This window comes from Falco naumanni, chromosome 2 (genome assembly GCF_017639655.2).
Source record: "Falco naumanni isolate bFalNau1 chromosome 2, bFalNau1.pat, whole genome shotgun sequence".
NCBI classification, from domain to species: domain Eukaryota; kingdom Metazoa; phylum Chordata; class Aves; order Falconiformes; family Falconidae; genus Falco; species Falco naumanni.
In genome coordinates, this window is record NC_054055.1 from 64,211,561 (window position 1) to 64,237,906 (window position 26,346).

General features: G+C 43.8%; 2 protein-coding genes across 3 annotated transcripts in view; one reads left to right on the plus strand and one right to left on the minus strand.

Moving 5' to 3' along the window:
* Positions 1 to 736, minus strand: part of COL4A1 (collagen type IV alpha 1 chain) — a 123,626-nt gene extending 122,890 nt beyond the window's left edge. The window contains exon 1 of the mRNA XM_040584522.1: positions 566 to 736. Within this exon, the coding sequence (XP_040440456.1) occupies positions 566 to 628 (63 nt within the window). The 5' untranslated portion in view covers positions 629 to 736. The remainder of the gene's footprint in view (positions 1 to 565) is intronic.
* A 96-nt stretch (positions 737 to 832) lies between these two features.
* The window catches only part of COL4A2 (collagen type IV alpha 2 chain), a 147,925-nt gene continuing 122,411 nt past the window's right edge, over positions 833 to 26,346 (plus strand). Inside the window, exons 1-3 of one of the 2 annotated variants that reach the window (XM_040584519.1) lie at positions 833 to 903; positions 1,267 to 1,370; positions 1,509 to 1,569. In XM_040584519.1, the coding sequence (XP_040440453.1) occupies positions 1,327 to 1,370; positions 1,509 to 1,569 (105 nt within the window). In that variant the 5' untranslated portion in view covers positions 833 to 903; positions 1,267 to 1,326. Of the gene's footprint in view, positions 904 to 1,068; positions 1,087 to 1,266; positions 1,371 to 1,508; positions 1,570 to 26,346 lie in introns of those variants that run through there. The other variant, XM_040584520.1, reaches the window with a different exon arrangement.

The following is a 26,346-nucleotide window of genomic DNA, read 5'->3' on the forward strand; positions in this document are numbered from 1 at the left end:
TCTTTCCTGGTCTCCAGCCTAATGCCCATCGCGGGGGTCAAAGGCAACGAGCACGGCGCTTTGAATGCAAGCAACCAACCACTTATTTTTTTTTTTCTTCCCCCCCTTCCCCTCTACAAAAAGCTTTTTTTTTTTTTTTTTTTTTACTTCTTTTTCACCGTGGAAACACAGCTGGCTACTTCTACCTCCCGGTGGGTGCGCGCTTTATATCCCCTCCCCAGCCCGCGGCGCCCCGGGCCGAGCTAGAGCGCGGCGGGCCCGTCCCGCGCCCCCGCCCGGACCCCGCCGCCAGCCCGCGGGGAGGCCGGGGCCGCTGCGCGCCCGCGGAGGGCCGGCGAGCGGGCGCAGCCCCGCGGCAGCGGCGAGCAACCGGGCATCCCCGCCGAGCCCACCTGGCTGCCCCACCTTCCGAGAGCGGGGCGCCCCGCACTTCGCGCGGGGGCAGGCGGCAGGGCTGGGGGCTCACCGCGCCGCCCCCCCAACGCGGGCGGCCCGGCCCGGCCCGTCCCCGCGCCTCCCCGTGAGGGGGTGCCGCAGCCCGGGGCAGTCACCCCCGCGTACTCACCGCGGCAGACACGGCGCTGAGCTCGGCGCTCAGCAGCAGCCCGAAGCCCAGCCAGAGCCGCATGCTGCCGCGCACCGCACAGCGCCGTCGGTCCCTGGGCGGCGGGGCGCCGGCGGCTCAGCGTGGGGCTCCGCGGGGCCGGCCCCACATGCGCGGCTCTCCCCTCCGTGGCGGCCGCGGCGCCTGCAATGCCTCGGGGGCGAGGGACTCGCCGCGCCGTAACTGATGGGCGTCGGCAGCCCCCTCTCCTCCCCCCAGGCGGGGACCCTGGGAGGGCGCAACTTCGCCCGCTCCCGCTCCCCGCTGGCCGCAGTTCCTCCTCCTCCTCCGCGCCGCGGGTGGGTGGCGGGGGGGCGGGCGGAGGGGGGAGGCGCGCCGCTTACCTCGCCCCACACCGCCGCGGCCGCCCGGGAGGGCACGGCAGCGCAGCGGAGCGGCGCGGGGCCGGGCGGCGGAAGGGGCCGGGGCGGGGGCCGGGGGCGCTGGCTCTGCCCGGCCCGTCGGGGTGCGTGCCCCCGCGGGTGACGGAGCGCCGGGGGCCGCCGCTCTCTGCGCGGCTCGGGGAGCGCCGCGACAACCCCCTCTCCTCCGGGAGCGGCCCGGCCGCTCCCTGTCCTGGCAGCGGCGGCGCGGGGGCGCCCAGCCCGGAGACCTCCGCCGGGGGCACCGGCATTACATGCGGGCTCTCCTCTGCCTTATAGGCGCGGCCGTCCGGCGGGAGGAAGCCCTGAGCCGAACCCCCGGGCAGGGAAGGAGCGAACATGGACATCTCGCAGCTTCCCAGTGCACGTATTTTCATTTGTCAGTAAGTAATTCCGCTCGGCAAGCTTTTGGAAACAACTTTTTTTAAAGTCGTATTGTCACCTTCAGCTGCAGAGTTTTGTCACGTGCTTGTTTAGTCCTAGCTTAAAGCAGTGTCGTGCTTATTCCCCTTCCCCTGCAGGGATCTGAGGCTTCTGCTGATCCTGATGGAAGTCGTGCTGTCGGCCGTCAAAGTTGATGCTGTAAGTACGATGCCTTATGACTTTTAAAGGGGAGGGAGAGGAGGAAAAAGCAGTTTCCTTGGTACCAGAAAGTGAGGAACTGCATTTTCCTTTGCCAGATGGCTTATCTATCATTCCATTAAAAGAAACAACCAACAAATCATCTCTACAAGCTTTACAGATTACTGCTTTCAACAAAATGACGTTTAGCAGAGATGTGTAAGGCTTCACTGTCAAGTTGTTTGAAGTATTCCACTGTTACTGTTGCTCAGATTGGGTAATTTGTTAAAACAATAGCAACGCAAGCCCCCAAAAAATGCACCAAAAAATGCAGTGCTGTAGATACCAGAGAGTACTTTGGATAAGTTAACCTGCAGATGAAATATCTCCTGTAAAGTACAGACCTCATCTGAGGACTGAGAAGTTGAAGCTATGGCTTAGTTTTACAAATCAGAGGCATGTTTATAAATAAATGGTTGTTTAAATTACATTGTTAAATCCAACAATAGATCAGTTAGGCGCTACATAGGTGGTTAGGACTATCTGCTTGAGGTGTTGATGTAAACAGTTTTTAAGCTCTTGGATTATTGTCACAAGGATGTGAAAGAGATGAGAAGTAACATACACAGGAGTACAACATTTTCCTGTTAAGAAGTTTGGTGAATTTAATGGGAAACTTGTAATTAATGTGCCCAGGCTTTGAATCAGGCCTGAATACAGCAGGCTGAAGGGCTGCTAAGACTTGGCTTGTGGCTGCATTTGTCAGCCACCAAGTGTGGTTAAGACTCTGCGGTCATGTTCAAGTGATTACATTTTTTCAAAAGCTGTTGAACTTACATTTTAATCCTACTGTCTGCAGCTTTCACCCCTTCTTTATGACTTTGCCCTCCTTGTAGGTACCTGATGTGGTTACAGCTTTGTGGTGAGATAACATAATATGTTAAGGAATGGGAAACACTAGGGATTTTGCAGCAGGTGTTGGGACACATGATAATTCTGCACTCAAGTGCAGTTGGCACGTAGAACTTCTGTCAGTCTGTGTGGCTGGCTGGTCTCTCCACGTCATGGCTGAGCAAGAGGTGGCAGGCTGGAGACCCACTGCCCCATGGGAAGGGACACGAGTGAGGACCTTGACTGTCACGTGCTACTTTTCTTTGCCATATTTTCATAGAAACATTATTCTGCCAGGCAGCAGTAAGTGGATGATAATATTACCACACGCTATTGAAACCAGAGCCGGCTGGTGATAATGCAAGTGTTTTAGGCCCAGTGATGAAATCACTGGGATCAGTTGACATAAAAAGGCAGCATTTGTGTATGACTCTTCTTTTCAGGAAGTTGTGCTGTAGCATGCGTAGCGTGATACCCGAGTTTCAGCTAAACCATGGGATAATTCATTCTCCTTCATGTTCTTGCTTGTAGACTGCATGCTGCCATGTTAGTATACAGGTATACCGAAGAGGTGTTCGAGCTACCTCAGTTAGTGGATACGGTCTGGTCATAGCTGCTTGAATCTCCACATGCTGGTTTTCCCAGGGTATCTTGGAAGAGTAAATTGGCCTGCCTGGAGGTCTAACTTCCCTGATTTAAAGTTCCTAAGGTGGCAGCTACACAGGAGATGAAACAAGCCAGTGAATGCGAGTGAGGAAGTTTGGTCATGTTTCCATCAAAAACTAGAGCTGCTTTGCCACCGAAATATCTATCCCATTTTCCACCCGTATGCCACTCCCTTCCCTTGGTCAGCACAGGACTTTCTGTAGTTGTGTCGTGAACTGAATTGGAAAATTACTTGTTTAAACTAATCAGTAGCCCAAAAGAGAAGAGGGGTGAGGGCTAACTTCAGCCTAGATCATATCACCACTTGTATTCATAAAAACTTGGGCTGGCACAGGACTGGGAGCAGGCAGCTGGGGGTGGAAGGAGGGGGGTGTCTTGCTCCTTGCGGTGACAGCTCTGGTCGAGTGGATTTGCAAAGTGACAAAGTAGGCATGTGTGGGAAGAAGCAGCAGCACCTGAGTAATTGCAGGTGGGTGGCTGGCAGTAGTGTTCTTTATATTGTAATCCTGTTTGTCACATTGATTCTTCTACTGTTGGTTACACAAATTAATGTGCTAATGTTATGAAGTGTTTTATTAGCTTGGATTAAAAAAAAATACTATGAATTATTAAAGTTTGTGAGACCAGATCTTGGAAGTCATGGTTCTGCCTGTAATGAGACAAGCAGAGCTGCAGCTGAGTTTGACATGTGAATGAGTTACAGCTGCTAGAGATAAGTGTTATTGAATGAGTGAAATTGCACATAGGAAGAAACTGGAATGAGATTAAGGAGGAAGCCAGGAAGGAAGGAGAGAGGAAGAGTGGAACTTGAAACATTTGACTGGATGTCTTGCCTGGCAGGCGGCTGCTAGCTGTTAGGGAGATGGATGTTTCTCAGCCGAGAAAGAAGGGAGAGGAAGAAAAAAGAGGAGGATGTTTAGGATATCTGAGGACTGGGGAAGAAGATACGGCATCTCAGGCAAGAGGAGAGGATGGTGGTTGCAGCCTTGAAAAGAACTAAGAGGAGTCCCTGAATGGAAATCCTAGGAGAGACGGCCAAATAGAGTGGATCAGGCCCCAGTTATCTTTAGCACTCTTTGGCATACCCTGGCTGGTGATGCCTCAAATAACTTTGGAACTACTCTAAATTGTAGATTTAAGAATTCATGTGGCTTAAATAAAATTAAGTTATATTAACTACCTGAAGTTTAGCCAAGTTTGCAGATTTCTTCCTTTTCCTTCTGTCTTTGCAAATATATTGCATCCAAAATATAATTCTTGAATTATCTTTTTTTTTTCAGAGAGCGTGTATCTTCTGCTAATGCTGATATTTTTTCTTTTGTATTTCCCAAAGCAAACTTCTTCCTAAGTAGTTTTTAACATTTCTCTATTGGTGCCCTTTTGGTATATATTTTTTTTTAAACTGCTCCTAATGAAAATTACTTTTTTTTCCTCAAGCTGTATCCTGATGGGACCAATGTAGTCCCAGAAAAGAGGGGAATGACTGTCAGATAAAAGAAAGAAAATTGAGAGTGAGTTAGAATAACATTTGCAAAAACAACTACATGTAACAGATCACAACTGACATTTGAAAAGGAGAACATATATAGAGAGATTTATATAGAAAGAAAACAGAGTTAAAGTAGTGCGTGAGATACAATTCTTGTGATTTCTCTGACATTGTAGTGGGATGTATTAGAGGGAATGGCATCCAATGGGGCGGAGCAACAATACTTAAAAAAAAGAGAGGATAAAACCAACAGGACTATATACTTCTTTCTATTAACTTCATAGTGAAATTAGGTTGCTCACATGGATGCCTATGTTATTGTTTTAAGTTAAACTGTGTCAATGCTCTGTAGCTATCTTACGTCCAGGTTTTCCCAGATGTGTCCTGTTTTATTGCATCTGGAAACTTTTGTCTGGCTGCAACAGGAGGACTTTCTACATTAACCCAGGATTTCCAGGCTGAAAGAAGCCAGGGTGGAGTAATCACTTGGCCCATCCTGCTGGGCACATGCACCGTGAATATATGCGGTAGGATCACAGTGTGCAAAATGTAATAGTGCATATGTACTGTCCAGGGGATCTAGGAATGAGTTGTCAATCTGATGTATCAATTTCTTCTGCCAGATTACTTCATGCATGCAAAGTGAATCAATCCTTTTTTTTTTTTTTGGAAATACCAGACTCCCTGCCTGTTCACTGCTTCAGAAATAGCTCTGCCAGGGAGATCCCCCCAAAAGACAAGTTGCAATCCTATTTTAGAACAACTTAATTTGAAGCATTTCCACACTGACAGACATGTCTTATTTGTGTCTGTTTAAACAATGTGTACACTTTGGCTCATCTTTGAGGACAGAATAATGATACCTTACAAAAACCCAGCATTCTGGGGATCCTCCCAGCATACTTGATCAATCTATTCAAAATTTTTTTGAACCCTGAAAGAATTATTGGGTAGTTCAGAGAGGACTCTTTCTATGTTCAGTTCTGGAGCTGTGAAGAAGGGGCAACTCTGTTGAAGAACTGTGAAAAGTCCTGACTGAAGGAGGTGGCATCCAGGCAGGTATATAATCCCCTCACTTTCACTGACACCAACAGCCATGCCTTGATCTGGCAGTGGTGTCTCCGTGGAGAGGGTCACAGTGTGCATCATGCTGTAGATGGGCAGCAGGACAGCTGCCCAAATTGGGGGTTTGATTTTTCTTTTATCAGAGCCAGGATTTCAGCCATCAGTATTTGATGTCAGAAAGACTAACACATTTGGTGCAAGTATTGCATACAAGGAAACTTAGTTGTGGTCCATAGCTTTAAATTCCTTATTTCTGGTCCTTTCTTTCCCGTATGCTGTCTGCTCCACTCATCAGTAAGTTTCCTTAAATGTCTCTTGATACACCAGAAGGCTGTGCTGCCATTCAGCGAGACCTGGACAGGCTAGAGGGTTGGGCAGAGAGGAACTAATGAAGTTCAACAAAAAAACCTGTAAGGTCCTGCGCCTGGAGAGGAACAACCCCACTTGCCAATACAGGCTAGGGGTTGACCTGCTGGAAGGCAGCTCTGCGGAGAAGGACCTGGGAGTTCTGGTGGACAGCAAATTGCCCGTGAACCAGCAGTGTGCCCTGGTGGCCAAGAAGGCCAAGGGGATCCTGAGGTGGAGGGAGGTGATCCTCCCCCTCTCCTTTGCCCTGGTGAGGCCCCACCTGGAGTGCTGGGTCCAGTTCTGGGCTCCCCAGCTCAAGAGAGACAGGGAACTACTGGAGAGGGTCCAGCACAGGGCTACAGAGATGATGAGGGAACTGAAACATCTCCCTTATGAGGAAAGGCTGAGGGAGCTGGGCATGTTTAGCCTGGAGAAGACAGAGGGGAGCTTACCAATGCATGCAAATATCTTTGGGCCAAGTGTCAAGAGGATGGGCCCAGGCTTTTTTCAGTAGTTCCCAGAGACAGGACAAGGGGCAGTGGGCACACATTGCAGCACAGGGAGTTCCATCTGAATATGAGGAAGACCTTCTTTACCTTGAGGGTGACAGAGCCCTGGGACAGGCTGCCCTAGAGGGGCTGTGCAGCCTCCTTCTCTGGAGACATTCAAAACCCACCTGGACGCAACTCTGTGCAACCTGGTGTGGGTGACCCTGCTTTAGCAGGGGCTTGGATGAGATGATCCCCAGAGGTGCCTTCCAACCCCAACCATTCTGTGATTCTGTCATTCCTCAAGTTCTTCCTTGAAATTCTTTTTTACTGCCATGCCTATGAAGCAATACCCATCCTAATTTCCTGTTAATTAATTACTCTTCCTAGGAAGATTTCTCTAAGAGTCATTTCTGCTATGTCTGTGTAGGTTAAATAAGAAAGAGTATTCTTTGCATACAGTTATATCCTAACACTGATTCAAGTTACTCGTTCAAGGACTAAAGACACGTTACCTAAAAAGCAATATATTGTCTCCCTGGAGTTAGTGACAAGGAGAAGGAGATTCTCACATGCGTCCCTGTTCTTTAATCTCTCAGTGCAAAGCCACACATACATTCTTTATGCACTTTTTCTTGTGAGATCAGAAGCATGCTGAATGAATGTCTGAAATAGTATATTCAGTGTAATTCTATTTTTTAGAGTTAAGTGGCATGTCATACAGTTGTGCTGCATTTGGTAGAAGAAACAGAGTTCTGTCAGCTCCCCAGATTTCTCAGAGGTTGAAATGTTGATACTGAGAGACAAGAACCCTGACAAGGTAAACTATCATGTAATAAAATGATCTTGTTATTTTTGTCGCCTTACTCTGGAAGTAGCTGAAGCAGTTTCAAAATTACAGCATTGCTTTTCCTTGAGCCTTTAAAGCAGCACATCTGGGTTTTATTGTGTAGTAATTGCACCACAGGAAGTCTTTTATGCGTTATGGTACTAAACCTACCATGTATTTTTTAAATTTTGTGAAAAAAAATGATTTATAAGTCCAAGCAGATTTGCCTTACCAAAATGTAAAGCTGCATTGTGGCTTATTCAGTATATATACTATAAGCAAACACATTTCTTACAAATATTTTAATTCAGTAGTTCAGAACACTGTTTGGATTAGTGGATCTTTTTTTCTTTTTGCAGTAATGAATTTCTTGTCTGAAACCAGACTATATTAGTTCTTTGCTTTTGTTTTTCTGAGCCAAAAATTGGTCAAGGAGTGGAACATTCTTCATATTCTATTATACCAATCCAAGATCTTGGGAGAGTTCAAAATTAATTTAGTAGTTTAGTTATGATATCTTTGCTTGCCAAAGAAGGCAGCTTATCTTCTCTTACCCCTTCTCCCTTAGGAAGCCAGTGCCTTGTGCTATTCACAGTACCTTGTTTGCTCCTGTGGAGCAAAAAGCACAGTGAAATTCACAGTATTTCCTGATGTTTATCAACAGTTATTTTCTTTAGAAATGACAGCAGCAGTTGACTCAGCTCACAGTGAATGTATGTGATTTTTATCATGCAGACATTTCTGAGTGACTCAGTTCATTTTTGTGTGCCCTTTTTTGTGCATTTGGAAGCTGAAGGTGCTGCTGTGAATCACACACTGGCAAGGGTAGCTCCTTGTTGTCAGACCCTAGAAACAATGCATAGCAAGGGAAAAGCTCTCACAGAGAAGTTAATGAGCTAACTTGCATTCGCATGAGTGATTGTACACACTTCAGGCCCGATTGTGCTTTTGCAGCACAGTTTCCCCTCTTGATAGCTACAGTGTTTGAGCAAGCTGCTGTTTTCCATGCCATCTTTCAGTTTCTGCCTGTGTGTTTGCACATCCTGGGAAGGAGGGGTGATGCAGCTGTTGCTCACCCAGTGTGGGCAGGGGGGCCGGGGGGCAGGAGGTGGAGGCGGGAGTGGGGAGCTGGGCAAGGCCCCCACCCTCCGGCGCGTCCAGAGGTGGTCGCTGGGGTCCAACACAGCCCTGGAGAGCCAGGCCATGGGGACAAGGCCAGGACGTGGGCCCACAGGGGGAGGGCAGGGGATGGGCATGGCTGACCACAGCACAGGCCGGCACCCAGGCCCAGCGTTCAGCCCGAGCTCACGAGCTGCTGGCAGGCTGAGGGGAAGCCCCGCTTCTCACGGCCTGTTTCCCACACAGCTCCCTTCATTCCCCTCTGCCAGGCCGGGCTGCACAGCTGCAGCAGGAGCTGGCCCAGGGCCCCATGACATTGGCCCTGGGACTCCCCCAGGGCCACTGCCAGCAGGTTGAAAATTCGTTGGAAATTTTAGGGAAATTAGCACGTTTTAAGAGGGCCAAGACAGAGTTTCAAAACTGACCGGAGCCTTCCATATGTATTGAAAGAGCGGCATTATCTGGCTTTTCTTCTCCTGACAGAGTTGCTTAAAAAGGGCCTTGTCAAGAAAACCCCCACGATTTTCAACATTAAATTTACCGGTGAGTTCTGTTTTTATTTTAGACATGTGAGATCAGAACAACATTTAAATTGTATCAGTTACCAAGGATGTACACTTACTGGGGTCTTTCGGGTGTCCTACTTATTCATAAATGATCCCAACCTTTATTTTGAAGTAGCTTTCTGAAGTCAGCAAGTAAAGATCATTCAGATAAATAGGGCTTGGCTTATTTTTGGCAGGTCTTAGCTGCAGATCATGCCCACACCTCCTCTCACTATTGGCTGATGGAGCCAAGTAATAAATTCTTTATTCCTACTGTACTTTTCCTTTATATTTCACCAGGTGCTTAAAGGTTCTTTGCTGATCAAAATTACCTTCCAACTATATAATCAGGCTGTATACAAAAAAGGGATATCAGACAAAGTGAAATATTGTGCATACAGCACAAACCCTTGCATTTGTCCTGTTCTGCAGATGTTTGGGGGTTTTTTGTTTTGGGGTGGGTTTTTTTTTTTCTTCTTTTTGTTTCTCTCATTAAAAAGCAAAGAGCAGCTCTGAGCTTGTTGAGTGTTTACATCCAATGTAGCTCCTAGAGCTTGCGTACCGGCTGTCAGTGCCTGGTGCAGCAGGCAGAGCGACACAAGTGCCTTTCTGCTCATCCTCAGGAGGCTGCAGCTCCTGGCTGGCAGGAACCTGACCCCCTTGCTGCATGCCCCAGCCTCTGGAAACATAGGCTTGGAAACAAACCTGCTCTTCATCCTGTATAAAAAGAAGAAAGAAAAAAAAAAAGAAAAGAAAAAAAAAAGGGAAAAAAGCATCAGTGCAAGCTGGTGATTCTCTGCCTGTACCACAGGAGTCTCCATTGTCAGGTCCTGCCCACGCTTTCTGCGCCTTGCAGCTGTGGGGGCCAGAAACTTTTGTCAAGGTAGGGCCAGGAAACTGGGAAAGCTTAGCAGGCTTTCCCCGTTGCACTCATGTGTGCTTCACTCTTGGCACAGCATTGATTGCTTTGCCTGTGCAGTCCCTGGGCATGCTGCAAACAGATGAGGAAAGGCATTTTTACATCTGAGCTGCAGCCTCGCTGACCCCGTGTTAATTGATGTTCAGCCACCTGGTCTGAGTCTCACGGCATCCCAAACACATGTGCAGAGACTCCAGGGAGCAACGCCAGGAGGACAGCAGTGCTGCTCACCAGGGCTGTCCGGCGTGTCCTGGGCTGAGCCGCGGCGAAGGGAGTGGGCAGAAAGGAATGCCGTTCCCTCACAGGGCTGGGAATAGCCACTGGGGCTGTGGAGCATGGGAAGCCTGCATATCTCCCCGAGCCAGCAGCCAGAGAAACAGTCTGCTGGAATTGGCCCAAACGTCTCTGCATGACACTTGGAAAGTCTTAAGTGACATTGACTGGAAGAAGGAAGTGAAGGGGGAAATTGAAGCATTTTCCTTGCAGTGTGGGGATGAAGCTGAGTTCTCCCCAGGTGCTTTGCAGGTGTGTGGTAAAAGTATGGAAAGGAATAGGTATAAAGTTGCCCAAATCTTCTGTCCTCTGTACGTACCCACAAAGTAGCTAGCACATCTGTTATCTCTTAACTCACTAGAGCTCACAGGCTGCTTCCTCTCTGGCTGTGTCCCTTACAGTAAACCACAGAGTCCCAGGTGTATTCTCTGCCCTTGTGGTCAATTGGCACAGTCTGTCCATGTCCATAACAGTAATTAGCCTTGGTGATTAGCCTCAGTAATTAGCCTCCTTAGTTTCCAAAACAAGGTGGCCCCTTAGAGACTGCCTGTGGTCCTTACGTTACGCTGACTCCTACATCATGCCCAAAAATGCATTTGCTGAAGCACAGCAAGCAAAAGCTTCCTAGACCAAGCAACAGGCATGCACGGGACCTTTCTGACAGTGAAACAGTACAGATGATCAAGGTGTGTGGAACAGGGCTACTTAATACATTAATGTAGACATGGAGCATGTGTGCTTTAGACTGTGACGTTAACTGGCTGGAGATCAAGGCCCACACTCATTTCTCACATGCATCAGTGTATTGGGTACTTTTACCTGAACAGGGATGAAATAGAGTAACTGAACTATTTTATGGTCAGGTACAGAAAATGTCAGTCAGCATTCTGAATACTTGCATCATGCTTTGCAACAGTATTGCAATGTCACCCGTTCAAATAGGAAATTTGTGCCAAGGAAAAACAAAACCCCTCCTAATAGTTTCATTTTAAACTTCACGTGATGTTTCATGGCATTATTGTGCCTATTTGTTGATATCTACATTATGTAAGTAAAATAAAGGACAAAAAAAACCCTATGTAAATAGATGTAAATTGGTAACAGCTCACAAACCAAATTGCAAAAGCAGAACATCAAAAAACTATTTACTCATCCTCTGTCATGCCTAAGTGTTAGGAAAAATAGTCCTTCCCAAGGACAGGACCGCAACTAGAGTATGTAGCACTTGGCTACATGCTTGTCTTCTGGTGGCTTATGCTGCGCTCCCCAGCTGCACTGTGATCTGTTCTTGGAGACTGTGAACACTGCAGCACATCTTCAGCTGCCTCCCTCTCCCAAAAGATTTTCCATCTACATGAAGTGGTCGGATGAGGGGAGTGGCAAAAAATGTGTTCTTTTCCCTTCTGGTTTTAGAATATAGTCAAGGATGGGTGAGTAGTAGAAAACAGGGCATTTAATTGTCCTCATTTGATGTGAACTGGGATTTATCAGTTGTCAGTCACACACTGCCAGCTTCCCATATGGATTCTTTCTTACTTTTCTATTCCAGTCCTTGCGTAAAAAGTTCCGATTTGTTTGGCGGATCACAGCCTTGCTGCCTCAGCTATGAAGCTATTAACACTGGTGCTTTTAAAAAAAACAAAAAAATCTTCTATAAGATAGTCTGCTTAGCTTTTGTGCCAGTCTTCAAAAATAAGGAGAGGAATTCTTGCGACTCCATCCTTTCAGGGACCCAGGGGCTAAAGGGATTAGTACTCCTTTTCTCTGAGTAAATAGACTTAAACTCAAAGAGAGTGAAACATGGTGCTGTTCCCACATGTCAAACTCTCTGTACCTGAATCCCTTCCAAGGAATGATTATTTAAATAAACTTATATGGCCAATTGACTGGGAAACAGTCTGGAAAAAATTGTATCTCTTTAATATTGATTTCCTCTTATGAGTTTATGCCATCAAATTGAGATCCAAACATTTTATACTATCTGTCCAATGCATGCTCTGACCAATACTGATCTGATGATTTTTCTGTGTAAGAAGGAAATTTTAAACTCTTTTTATTGTTACTCATTCACAATAATCCTGTTTGTGCATTCAAGGGGATAAGAGAGTAGCCATTCTTAATAAGGTAAGTTCTATAGCCGAAGATGTTAGAGAACTTTAAGAAACGTTACCTCTGCTTTCACAGCTCTAATCTCATGCTTGAAGTTGTATTGTGCCTTAGGGACACAGTACTACATAGGGTAGTTTGAGGCTGGATCATAAATTGCTTTGAAGACTGGGACTGTAGTCTTGAATTTGTCTGAGTAAGGAATCTCTGTGAACCCTGCAGCAACATGGTTGTGTGGTGCTGGTTGCTTAATAGGTATGCAGGGCTTCATGCTTTGAACCAACTGGTCTGTTGTGGTTTTCCCAAGGAAAAACATACAGCAGTTAATATGACTAAATCACAGGCAGTCAGAAACATCATGCTGGCATGTTGTGAGCTCTTTGTGTATAGAACCTGGTTTCCATGAGGTGGGCTCCAGGCTTCTCAGCTGCTTCATTGGAAGCATCTCAAATTAGGGATGATGTAATGTTACTACTTCTTCAAGGTATTTAATTTTCAGTTAATGCAATTTCCATGTTAGCCATGTATCATTCACTGCCTTCCATAAAGCCAGTAACATCTGTAAACAAGGAGAGAGGAACTCAAGTACAGCCGTCATTCGTTATGAAAGAGAGGTACACTGAGATCTGCCCTGGCCATGTATTCTTAGCCTTGAGGCTACCAATCTTTCATTAGGCTTTAAAAAAAATATTCCAGTAAGACAAGGACATATAACTTCATAGAATATCATAATTAATTTTGGGAGATTAAAGTTCATCCTTCTCAGGAGATAAAAGGATATAAAAACGCACATCCAAGTAGTTTCACTACTTACCCAGCAGACGTAGTCTGTAGAAAGATTACAGTACTGCATGCAGGTCATGGGCAACCCCATGGTAATCCATTCATCTGTGCAGAAATGTCAACTCACAAACCCATCTATGTACATGCAGAAGAAACAGGGTTTCTTTATTTAAAGAAGTACAGGGACTTCCTAAGACTATTCAACTCTCACCTCAAGATCCCCCCATGTTCGCAGCTTTTCTGTAAATATACATTTACTCTGTTCTTTAAGGAAAGTCCTGTTTCTCAGTAGCTGAGAAGCCAGGCCTGGGACCATTCTGTTGTCTTTTTGTGGTCTGATTGCCCTGAAGTTGTTTCAGCTGCAGAAATCTTGCTGTTCAATCTCAGAATTTTTACTGTATCTTCCTAGTTCCAAGTTTGCCTACTGTCAAAAGGGAGTACAGTTTTCCTTCAAAAGGACGTGGGAAAGTGGTGAATTAAAATAAAAGTGCAAGGTTGTTGCTTGGTTTTTTCTTTCATGTTTGGATGAAAGACCAACTCAGTTTTGCCATAGCTTGAAGAAATTTCCTTGTTTTCTGGTACTTCAGAACAAAATGTAATTTTAGAGAGTCTGGTTAGCCTTTGCAGAGTCTGGTTAGTAACATCAGCTGTCCCTCGCGCCTTTCAAATGAGCAATGTACACAAAGACTGTATTCCAGAGCACAAGCAGGAAAAACTTCTGACCTTTTGATCTGATGATCTGTTCCCAAAATCTCTGCATGGCCAAAAGCAGCAAGACAAATACCAGAAAACTTGGAGACCTGAGGAATGGGGAAGCTCCAGCATTTCACAAGCAGAAGCAGAGAGCAGCTCCCTAAGGGGTCCAGCTGCAGGACAGAGCTTGCAGCTGAGCCTGTGGGAGACCTGGAAATGCTGCCCACTGTAGACCCACGCAGCTCTCCTCCTTCAAGCATGAGTGTCAATCTCCATCAGCCTCTGCAACAGCAGAGCCACATGGACTGTCTTAAAACATGACCTCAACATAAGAGCTGTAATTGACTAACTAGGGAGTGTGAGCAAGTCAGGACTCACTGCTCGTCCATCCCTGTGGTGTTGGTCTTCCTGCAGCCATGGTGCAGGTGAGCCATGCCCCAATCTGCACGATGTAGAAGGTGCGTATTACCTGGCCAAGCGTATAGGGGTGAGGAAATTCATTCTCCCTGTTGGTGTATAACCTGTTACGGTGCATAAATGGCTGTTAACCATTTTCTCCTCCTTAGCATTCAGTACACACATCCATCCTGCAGTTGCATTACATTATCTGTTAGCACCTCTCAACTTTCAAAATAACAGGGAAAGAAATACTGTATCCTTCCACACTCAGAGTAGCATGCTATTGCCTGCTGATTTCCATCACTACTGGTTACTGAGCTGGCTACCTTGCCAAGATAAAAGTTATTTTCAGTAAGCCCTGTGTTTCTGCAGCTGGAACTTTCCTAATGAATTCCTCTAGGAGATTTTACAAATACACAGCAACCCATCCTATTCAGGCCAGATACAGTACCCAAGGCCGGGTCATTTGAAACCCGCTTTTTGAGTCTCCGTGCTGTATTGCTATGTGCTGCATTAGACATGCCCCAAAAGGTCACATTTCCAAAGAGTATATTCAGCATGCTTTGTAAACACTTAGCAGTGTGAGATCTTGGTATATTATTGTGTGGATTCTGTCTGATTATTAAGGACATGTGACCAGTTGCCTTGATTCTAAATAACTAAGGATGAAGAACACAATACTTTCCTGGCTTAACTGTTTTGTAATGATTAACTACAGTGTTACGAGAGCCATTTCATGCCACTAGATTTTAAGCAAAACAGCATGTTGTCTTCAACAGAAAATTTTAATTTAAGTTGGTGCTATCAAATGGTCTAATGTTTTCAGTTTTTAAACTAAGATTGCAGCATATTTGTAGAAACCACCTTTAAATCAATGGATTTGAGCACACTTTGGATCAGGCCATAAGCATTCAACCTTTTCTGTTGGTTGCTGGGAGATGCAACGGAACACAATAGAATTGACTGAATTTAATGTTCAGGGTAACAATTAATAGAAATGCTGCCTGTGTGTGCTGACAGTGGGTATTCATGTTAATCGTTACTGAAGTTCTGCTTTCCAAGCCTCCCACAGGTAATAATGAGTGACTTAACATTACATACATCTTTTAGCTTTCCTGGTTTTGTAGTTTATGTCGTAGCTCTCTGTCTGAGCTGAGAAATGTTTTATTATAAGCAGGATCGGGTTTTAATTTCTAGGAACCAGAAGTTCAGAATAGGGTCCTGAATGAGTGAGTCAGAATATGTCCCCAAACTGGTCACCTACATTTGTTATCAACCAGTGAAGTTATGTCTGGGATTTGACTTAATGATCATGCAAGCAGCCAGCTGGGAATTTTATTAATTTCAGTCCTATGATACTCCAACACATTACAGTTTCTTATGTAAGACTTACAGCACTGAACTGTTAGGTTTTTATCTCTCATCTGCAGTCCTTGCCTATCGTCAGTTGAAAGTACGGATTCAGTTTGATAGAGTACACTTGATTCTTGTGACATATTGGTGTAAAGAAAAATATGGGATGTATAAAACAAGACTAATATTTATAACGTAGGCTGTGAGATTTTCCTGAATTGAATTCATTTGAATTACAGTGTTGGTTTTAAGGAAACATCCCATTTATATTTTTTGTTTTTCCGATGTCTGAGAGTCTAACAGCCTTTGCTAAGTTGTTCCAGTACTTGATTACTCTCACAATAAACACAGATGTTTGGCCACATTGATCTAGCTTTAAAATCTATCTCAGCTTTTGTTTTACCTTTGCAAAGCAGATGAAAGAGCTCAGCATTACTAGTTATGTAGATACTGTATACATATATATATATATGGTTTGTATAATTTAACCCATTTTGGAGTGTTACAAGGCCAGACATGGAGCTGGGAGAATGGCATATCCATGATGTCTGCCACCATTGCTGATGACAGTGCTATCTGGGGAAGCAATTTTTTTAAACCCTTATTCTCACTTTCTTCTTATAAAGCTACATAGATTATCCACCTGCAATTTGTCACTAAAGAAGCTTTTTTTCCAAGTCATTGATCATTCCCTATGGCTTTACTCCAAGTCCTCTTCCATTCGTACTTGAAATTGTCAGTCACAACTGGACGAAGCATTTCATTAGTCTTAACAAAGAAAGTTGCATAACTTCGTTATTTCTATTCAGTACTACTCAGTTTATATGGCCAAATATATTATCTTTTTTCACTGTAGTGTGGCACTGGGACTTCATGTGAAGTGACGGATTATCAGGACCCTTTTATGCCTCTTGTCAGAGAAACAGATACACCAAAAAGAGTCTCTCTTACTCTGTGTGCCCCAGGATTGATTGTTTATGGGTAAAAAGTTACAACAGGCAGTGCTAAAATGTATTTTCATTGCCCTCATTTTAGCATTTATTCAGATTCTACTTCATTTTGTCGTGCCCCATCTTCATGACATCAGTTTATTTTGTCCGTGAAAATGTTATACGTTCTTCCATGTAACTTACACAGCTGCTAAACAGCTGTGGGTGAAGAATCAGTCACTATGGGGTGTCACAAAACCCCCACATCTCTTTAACTGGAATTTAATTTGACACTTTAGCAAAATATCTATTTTGAACCCATTTAACATATATTGTGTTGATTTTGTTGGACGGTAATTTCCTACATGATTCGTAATCAGAATGTCATACAGCATCAAGTCAGAGTGATGCAGTGAAAGTTATTATCTTTGTTACTCCATGAGAACAGTTTTGAGAGTAAATTTTTCTTAGGTATTACTTAGTCGTATAAAACTGTAAGTGAATATACGAAATTTGCAATTTACAGCAAACTAGTTTTTAAATCACAGCCAGTTAAGGAAAAATAACCTTTCCTTTCTCATTTCTTACATACCTTCCACAAAACCCATGGACCAGGTTATCCTGTCACAGACACTGTGTGATTCCCCTAGGGATGGGTATTGGATTTTGCAGATGTAACTGAAAGGCAAATGTGGCCCTGTATGTATGTTGATATGCAAAGAGCATCAGAAGCATTCTTGCCTTCAGGATAATTACAAAATTGCTTCCTTTTTTGTCATACACCCATGATGCCATCTAATTTTATGTTCCTTGGCTGCTAGCTGTTAGCCTCATTAACCTTACTTGATAGAGCATTCCAACATTTATGATTCTCATGTGAAAAATGCTTCCTGACGGCTGGAATTTGTTTTTCTTTAATTTCTACCTTTGCCCTCTTGTCCTATTATGTGTACTACGCTGAAAATAGTAACTTGAGATTGGTGTGCCTACTCCTTACAGTGTAGTGAATTCCAGTTAATTCTCTTGTGTTTTCTTTCTCTTAAGATAGTTGTGGTGATTTCAAATTATTTAACCAGCAATCCTACTTATTTTCATTTAGGTCCCTTGTGTTTTTACATTTAATAGTAAATTCTTCTGTGGAAGGAAATGAGGAAATTCAGATATGTATCATTCATCAGTTGGCCTATTTCCACAAATGTAACGTTACCCTGATGTTGTTAACTTCATTGTCTTATTTGGCACACGGAGTAGCGCCAAGATGCTGTTACTGTGGGCAGTATAACTTGCCATTTGTAAGGTTAAAATTTCATCAGTCGATGCAATTTTATTCTGCACAGTGGCAAAAATCCTAAATCCTTAATCTAAATCCAGGTCACCTAGCTGTGGTGATCATTGTCAAATTTGCAGTAGTCAGAAGTACGAATTTAATCCCCATTCACAAACAAAAGGGTTTTTTTCCCCTTTTGTGGTCATACATACTGCACACATACCTTCTACACTGGTAGCAGCAGATCTTTCCATCCAGCATAGGTCAGCGCTAGAAGTACCACCGCAAAGGCAGGCAGTATCACCACAGGAACAGAAGCAGACATCTCTTTTTATTTTTGTTACATTTTCTTTATAGTTTTGACATTATAAAAAGGTTGGATGTCGGTCTGTTAAGAACTACTAATAGAAATTAAGGATTGGTCTGTAATGCAGCATCTTTTCTTTATATGGATGCAGATTCATTTGAAACAGTATGTGCTTTTGGGACAGAGTGCATTGTACTCTCTGAAGCCTGCAATATTTTCTTAATCAGAAAAGCTACCGCACTATTTCAATTAACTTCTTTAAGATTAAGTTAAGTTCTTTGAGTTAAACCAATCTAAAGCCTGGTGGGTTTTTCTCTTTCTTTCTATTGTTTACTTTGTTGTTTCCTAGTACAGGCTTCACAGGGTGAAGAGAGAATCTAGGAAAAGAGATCATCCCATTGAAGAAGAGAATTGTTTACAGTTGTTTACAAACAATTCTCTGCAGTTAGACCTTTTAATTAAGTTTATAAAGGAGGACAATAGGAATAGGAAGAGGAGATTGTGTGTTACCTAACTGGGGTGTTCGTGATAAAATAATGCAAAGAAACAATCATAGTTTACTTAGAAAGTGCAGCTGTTCTTGGACTGAAAGGATGAAATTACTGTTACTATTCACTGGCAAATACGTTGTAAAGTCCATCTCTCTGGATACAATTGGCCTGAGGGCTGTTTCCTCTTTTGAGTTTACAGTTTTCAAAATCAAGAGTTTGTACAATGGTCTCTGCTGCATAAGAATATCATGCAACCAAGTATTTGCTTCTTTGGAAATGGGTATTTTAGCATATAGTGGAACATACACACCTTTGTTTGACTCATGAAGAAGCACACAGTAAAGGAGTTTTTGCTTTTCTGACTATTTAAAACTGACTGTTTAAAACTATTTAAAACTATAAGAGTCTGCCTTTTGGCTGAGGTCCTATTTTCTGTGCAGAGAAGGTATTTTCTGAAAAAATGTCTGGCCTGGGATAAAGTTTGTGGGTTAATCAGACTGTAAGTTTACCCTATCTGTACATGCTTGTATAATATATGTTATTCATCCTACATGGAAAATAATCCCTTCTGTGAATTTCTTTAATTATACTCTAGTAACTCACAAAATTTAGTATCTTTCAAAGTTCACATCTAGGGAAAGTAATTTTTTTCGGCCTATTAAAGGGTAACATGCAGATAGATAAATCCAAATCTCTTTTGCAAAAATAGCCAAAAGTCACGCATTTGCTGGAAAGAAAGTTATACTATCAAAAGTAAGTATTTACAGAGTCAGGCATTACAGTGCCAGGTTCTCCTGGGAGGTGTCCCAAGAAACAGGAGGAAGCCTTCCCTCAAGTACTATAAATTCAATGGTTGTGATATAATAGGATCTCCTGAAAAGTCTGTTATAGAAATTAATTGCACACTTAGGACAGTAACACGTACCTTCCCAAGTAAGTTTAGACATTAGCGGGCATGCATTTCTAAGTCCTTGCATTTCTTTTCATACTTCTGAATGCATGCCACACATCCACTACTTTTGCTGACTGCTAATCCAAGAATTTCTCCACATTGCCAGGAAAAAGCGAACTTTATACAGAATCACAGAATGGTCAGAGTTGGAAGGGACCTCTGGAAGCCCCTGCTAAAGCAGGGTCACCCACACCAGGTTGCACAGAGTTGCGTCCAGGCAGGTTTTGAATGTCCCCAGAGAAGGAGGCTGCACAGCCCCTCTGGGCAGCCTGTCCCAGGGCTCTGTCACCCTCAAGGTAAAGAAGGTCTTTCTCATATTCAGATGGAACTCCCTGTGCTGCAATGTGTGCCCACTGCCCCTTGTCCTGTCTCTGGGAACTACTGAAAAAAGCCTGGGCCCATCCTCTTGACACTTGGCCCAAAGATATTTGCATGCATTGGTAAGATCCCCTCTCAGTCTTCTCCAGGCTAAACATGCCCAGCTCCCTCAGCCTTTCCTCATAAGGGAGATGTTCCAGTTCCCTCATCATCTCTGTAGCCCTGTGCTGGACCCTCTCCAGCAGTTCCCTGTCTCTCTTGAGCTGGGAAGCCCAGAACTGGACACAGTGCTCCAGATGTGGCCTCACCAGGGAAGAGCAGAGGGGCAGGATCACCTCCCTCAACCTGCTGGCCATGCTTCTAATATCTGAAAATCTTGTTGCCTACTTGCTGATGTAAGTTGTCAAGCTGATAAACTCAGTCATACAATGTTTTCTTGTTCATAATGGTTGAAGTGCTGCCAATAGTAAATGTCTAATGTGACATGCTTTGGAAGAGTCAGGTTTTTAAAAGACTTGGCTTTCTCTCACCCAGCATTAGCCATGGAATGGCTCCACTGTAGATCTAGGCTGACTGCCAGGGTGGAGGTACCTGCTGGGCACAGCTGAGTCTGTTGCTAGAAAGGCGTGACAGCTGGACCTGGTTGTCTTCTGGAGATGTCTGTGTCTCTTCCCTGGTGCAATGAGTGTCAAACAGGCCCTTCTGAAGTGTCTCAGCAGCGCATCTGATCTTCCAGGTATCCATAGCCAGTTGTCATTTAGAAAACACTGCTGGCTTGTGCATCTTAACATGGATTCGGGTCTGTGGCTCCAAGCACATTCAGTCTTCAGGCACTTTTATTTACTGCTGAGTGGCTTTCATTTGTAATGAACCTGCAGGGCACAGCTTAGCTATACTTGTTGCATCACATGCCTGTAATGAGAAACATCTTCCACCCTCTCAAATGCATCTCTGGGGTGAGGTGCCCATTGGGGGAAGCTGCTGCTGGCTTCCAGCAGCTATCAGCATCTGCTGTAGCCTCTTCTGAGGCAGCTTTGGCTCAGCCCTCACCCGGTGCCAGTGGACAGGGAGCTGGGTGTTCCCCAAAGGATGTGTGACACCTCTGGTTCACACTGCAGTGATCTGGGGTCAAGTGGAGGAGGGAGCATGCCTGCTGGAGTGCGCCGCGCCATGTGTTTCCTACCTGGCTCACCACCTGGTCAGCAGGGAAGCATGGAAGTGCCTCCACACAAAGGGCCACTGGGGCAGATAGATACAGTGTGGTTCGTTTAATCATTTTTAAGCCTGAGTGCATCTCAACATGATATTTTTTTGCTAAAGATCAGGAGACATGAAGATGAAAGAAATCTAGTTAAAAAAAAAAAAAAACCATCACAGAAAATGAATTATAAAAAAAAGCAGCAACAGAAGGAATAATAGTGCTTTGTTTATTCTTCCCCTTTGAGCTTTGTGGACATATAATAGATTTCCACTTCTTGGTTCTACTTTCTTTTTTCTCCTCCCCTGCCCTCTGTCTTGCTTCATTTTTTTCTGTGACCATTAGCACTGTGGGAACCTACCACCCACAGTGTCCATTCATTGCCTTTCCAAAGAGGCCTGAAAGTGCAACCACCCCACGCAGGCTAACCTGGATTCAAAGGGCAGCATGATGTAGCCTGAAGCCAGTTACTATTTGTATAGCAATGTGACTTTGCAGGAAAAGAGTTCAGTCATGCTCAATTTTGCTTCTAGTATTGCAAAAGCAGCACATCAGTGGTGGAGTTGTGCTGATTGGATGGAACTAATTATATTAAATTGTTCCATAGGAACTTTTTTTAGTGTTGCATGTAGAAGAGCAGGCATTTTGATGAGAATTTGAGTCATGGGAGGCTTCATGGAGCATTTATTTTATATTTAACTGTTCAAGTCACCTTCTTCCATGAGAAAACTGAGAAAGAAATCTTTACAAAATTCCCTGTAGAATTTCCTCCCCATTTCTTCCTCCAGGCATTTTCCTTCCTCAAGCTGCACTGGTAGCATGAAATGTGCAGAGAGCCCAATTCCTTCTCCCTCCCTGCCCCTCTGTGTCCCCTGTGGCTACCTTCAGTAGTTTAATTAAGAACTCCTCTGTAGGATAAATGCTTTCCATCTTAAAGGTACAAGGACCCCAGCCTTTCATTCTTAGTTTCCAGTTGGATAAGAGGCAATTTCTTTTCCCAGACATTTTATTTTCCCGATACATAGCAAGTGCTCCTAAAATCTGATACTGAAGATTGGTGAATAACTGATCAAGGCTTGTTATAATTTGAAGGTATATGAGGCAATACTCATGCTTCCCTGAACTTGGTCCAGCTTGTTTTCCTCCATCTTAGATTTTACTGAGACCACCAGAACACTCTTGCTCAGGGCAGGCAGTTATCTTTCTTCATCACTGATGATGACAACTGGGTTCCTAGTGTCACAACACTATTATTTATTTTCCCTGCTGGGGCTTCATCATGCTTTTAACTAACTCTAGTTAAAAACATCTGCTAGAAAAATTCCTGTGGAAAATTCCATATACAGCAAGCATAGAGATAAGAGATAAGTTTAAAGCTACTTTGCATACCTCTGCTTAAGAAAAAGCAGCAGCACAGGAGTTAGTTTATATGACTTTTTTGGTGTAGTCAGAAGAATCAAAGTAGCAGTCAAATGAAATTTTCTTAACGTGCTTCCTGAGATTTTAGGTTTCCTAATTCTGCTTTCTACAAGTCATCACGTTTTTCTCTCCCTGTGGTAATAGTGCTGTTCTGTAGTCCAGGCAATGCAAATTTATTTGATATTCAGCCACCCTGGAAAGTTCGTTTTGCTGCCGGCTGTTCACCAGGGATTGGTCACAGAGATAACAGAGGCTTGGGAGCTCTCAGCAATATTCGCTCTTGCAAATGAACGTGCAAGTGAAGAACATTCTTGTTTTCTGCATTGCTAGCCAGGAACCTGCTCCACATGCTGCTTGTGGTACCTTCTGTTTTCCTGATGTGGTAGGTGTTACCATGTCCTAAAGAAAGGGAGTAGTTGAATGTGAGGAGAAGAAAACTTCAGTGCAGGAAAGGATTTTAGTGAAACAAGACAGGACTCCTCCATGGAAAGGCTATAGCCTCAACCAGATCAGATAGCAAAGTGATACCAAAACTGCCTTTCATATTCCGTTGATGCTCCTCTGCTTTTGACTAGCGGTATGGTGCGAAAGGCTGTGCTACACCAGTAATATCTGCAGGCTCCAGCTGTACTTGGGAGACAGCTGGAACAGCCATGTTGGTCTTTGTGACCTACAGTCCTGTCAGTCCAACCTGCAGCCTTATCAGATATCCCCAGCAAAGCGGAGCTGGGCGAGCCTCGAGGTGGAGGAGTCTTAGAGCATGGGGCACCTGAACTACATGGAGGCATGGAAAAGAAAGTTGCCTGACCTTTCTATTACTACTGTTTTCCTGAAGGTCTGTGCTACTTTTAATCTAAAAGAAAGGAAGTCACATTTTAAACATATTTAATAAATTTCATTGAAAAATATCTGAAAAACATTTTTTCCTACTCCAAAAGAAGAAATGAAGAAATGATCTATCATTTTGATACTGAAATTTTCTATTCTTTATATTTACAAAGATTATGCTGCATTCGTGTAACTTTTTCTGACCTGACTGTATAGAGTTAAAACATGTTGTTGACATTGGGAAAAACCCTCTTTGTAATCATTTACATTTTTGTTTGAATACAAAAAAAATCAAAATGAAGACCAAGGTAAATATTCTTTCCTGACTTTCCCTTGGCTGATTAAAGGCTTTTATGTGTTTTGATACTATTGTTGCTGTCTCCTACTACACACAATTAATTTTTGCTATTTTTGAGCCCAAGGATTAGAAAAAAAACAGTAGCAGAAAGCATATAAATGCATTTTTAGGCACTATATTGAACTTCCAGCTTAAGAATTACTAGGAAAAGCATATTATGCTGCTGAAAAACAGCATAATGAAAATGTTTGGTAGTACTGATCTTGATCAGTTCCTCAGATGGTACAGTTTCCAGCTAGTTACTTAGGTAGGATGAACATCTGCCCTGCAGCAAGCAAATGCAAAGTACACATCCTGAGCTCTGGCACTGAACCATGCCACAAAATATGTGCCACAGGTACTATGTTACGGAAACAGAGTTTCTTTAGGATGAAAGAAAGTGACTGACATACTAACACAGTTTCAGCACTGCAAATTAGAAATAATTAATACTTTTGGAGCTGTTGTAGAAATGTGGGCAAGGAGGATGCTTTTATTCAAAGCTGGAACGTGGTGTCCAGGCTGCAGATGTGGGGTGAGGTGCACTGGGGTGATGCGGGTCAGTAACAGTTTGACGCACAGACTCTTCACCTCGCATGGCATGTCGAGCACTCTTTGCCCAGTTTTTGAAAGCCATGCAAACAGCACCCTTACTCAGCTCTTGAGAAGTCCTGGAGTCAGAATGCAGATGGTATGAAAAACACTGCCGATGTCTTTCATAGACAATAAATATTTTATTAGTGTGTTCTGCACTTGGAGAAACAGACAGTTCTGGTGGTGAAGGCCAAGGAAGTTTTATTATGGGAAAGCAGAAAATTCTGCATGTTTTCACAGCTAGCTCTGCAAAAAGAATAAATTCTTCTGAAATTTCAATTTTCACTGGGGTTTCTTTCCAAAAAGGAAAAAAGAGAAATGATTTTTTAAAAAGCAACATATCTGAATTAATATGGAGAATGAATTATCATAGTTTATATGCTTTCTCTCAAAATCAGAAACACGGTCAAAACCATGTAATATCTAAGCATGTACTTGAATAATATTATTATAGCATTTAATATTTACAAGTAAGCTTATTATTATGAAGTAATGAACAGTGTTGCATTATGCCATCTCAGTTGCATCGTTTTAGACGTGTAGTTAAGTGTAAGGGTCTATTTAAGCAATCTTTAGCCAGGTCTGCAATCCAGCCATCTAGGTATTACATCTATACATTTTGCTGACAAAAGCTTCTCTTACAGATAAAGCCAGAAAGGCAAAGCCTTTCACACAGAGGTGCTCCACTGGCAGCAGTGTAATTTGACAATGTGATTGCAATAGCAGCCTTTCCTGGCTGAGCTATCCAACTGATAAATTACACTTGATCACATCTATCTATGTACAAGAGAGCTGTGCTTCTAGATTTAATACCAACTTGTATGCATTGGTTCTTTAGACATCTGTATCTGCCCGCATCATTCAGGTAGACTGATGTGTAACCCAACAGGGAATTCAGCCTGAGAGAAACCTCTCTGGCAAGAAGCAATATAGGTCATAATCAATTTTGACTTTCCGTACCAAAAAAAAACCAACAACCCGCAACCTGCAGAGCCAAGCAAACTGCACCAGTTTGAGCTCCACCCAGAAATCTGGCAATCTAAATTACGCTCTCTTATTGAGCAGTACTTCCCTCCACAGGAACAATGAATCAAACAAAAGGACTTAAATAAATAAATCTTTACACTTCCCTGTTCTTTCGACCTCCCAATTAATCATACGTCATTTTGGAAAACCTAAGTAATCCACAGCAGGAGGCAAAACTACTGTTACGGAATATGTTCGCAGCATCAGACCATCCTGCAGGAGCTGCAGGTGGTGGCTGTGATGGCTTGCTGTTCCCCGCCACCTCCCAGCCCTGCAGGAGCAGGGTGCCTGGGTCTCGCAGGGGGTGGGTGCTGTCTGCAGCTGAACTTGCTCTGGCCCTAATCCCCACACATGTTCTGCTACACTGAGCTCCACTACTGGTTTTGCTATTAGTCGCTGCTGCTGCTGCTGCGACTGCTGTGCTGGCAGCCAGCTTCCTGACTACTCCCTTCTCTGGTCTCCAGCTACCGCGCAACCACCGTCCCTGCGGTGTTTCTGGTCCTTTACAGAAAGTGCAGGGATCCATACAGAGCCCCAGCCATGCAGAACAGGCGTACAGAATTAAGACTTCTTTCTTTACTAAAGGAAGAAAAGAAAGGAAGAAATAATCTGCTTGGAATCTTTTTCCCTACATAGACATTTTTTTCTACTTCTCAGGACCAGACAGTTTATTAGGACCACTGTTTAGCCCAGAAAAATTACCCGAGTTTTTGCAAATGTGTTTGTGCAAACCATTTTCTACACTTTTTAGCTTAGTTGTTTTGAACACAAGGGCCCAAAATACTAGAAAATAAATGTTGGTTAAGCCTGATAAAGCCTGGTCAGTTGTTCTCTTCCTTCACTAGCGGATGCCAACAGATGATGTTCCTTCTCTAGGCTGTGGAGAAAACTCATCCACGGGACTTCTTGAGAAAGGGCTGCTCCTCAGACCATCTGCTGTCACAGGAGAAACTAGCTGAGTTTGTCCAAGCTTCGATTGCTGCATGAGGAGTTTTGAGTTCTGAAATACCTGGTTATCACTTACATGACAGGAGTTTCTTAAGTTACTGGGTTTAGCGTTCTTATGCCATGTTCTGAGCATTACGCAAGGTCCAGGTTGAGGAATTTCCACCAAACAGGTCAGGTTTCTAGCCTGACAGGAAGTTCTGAAATTGCTGCAGAAGGCC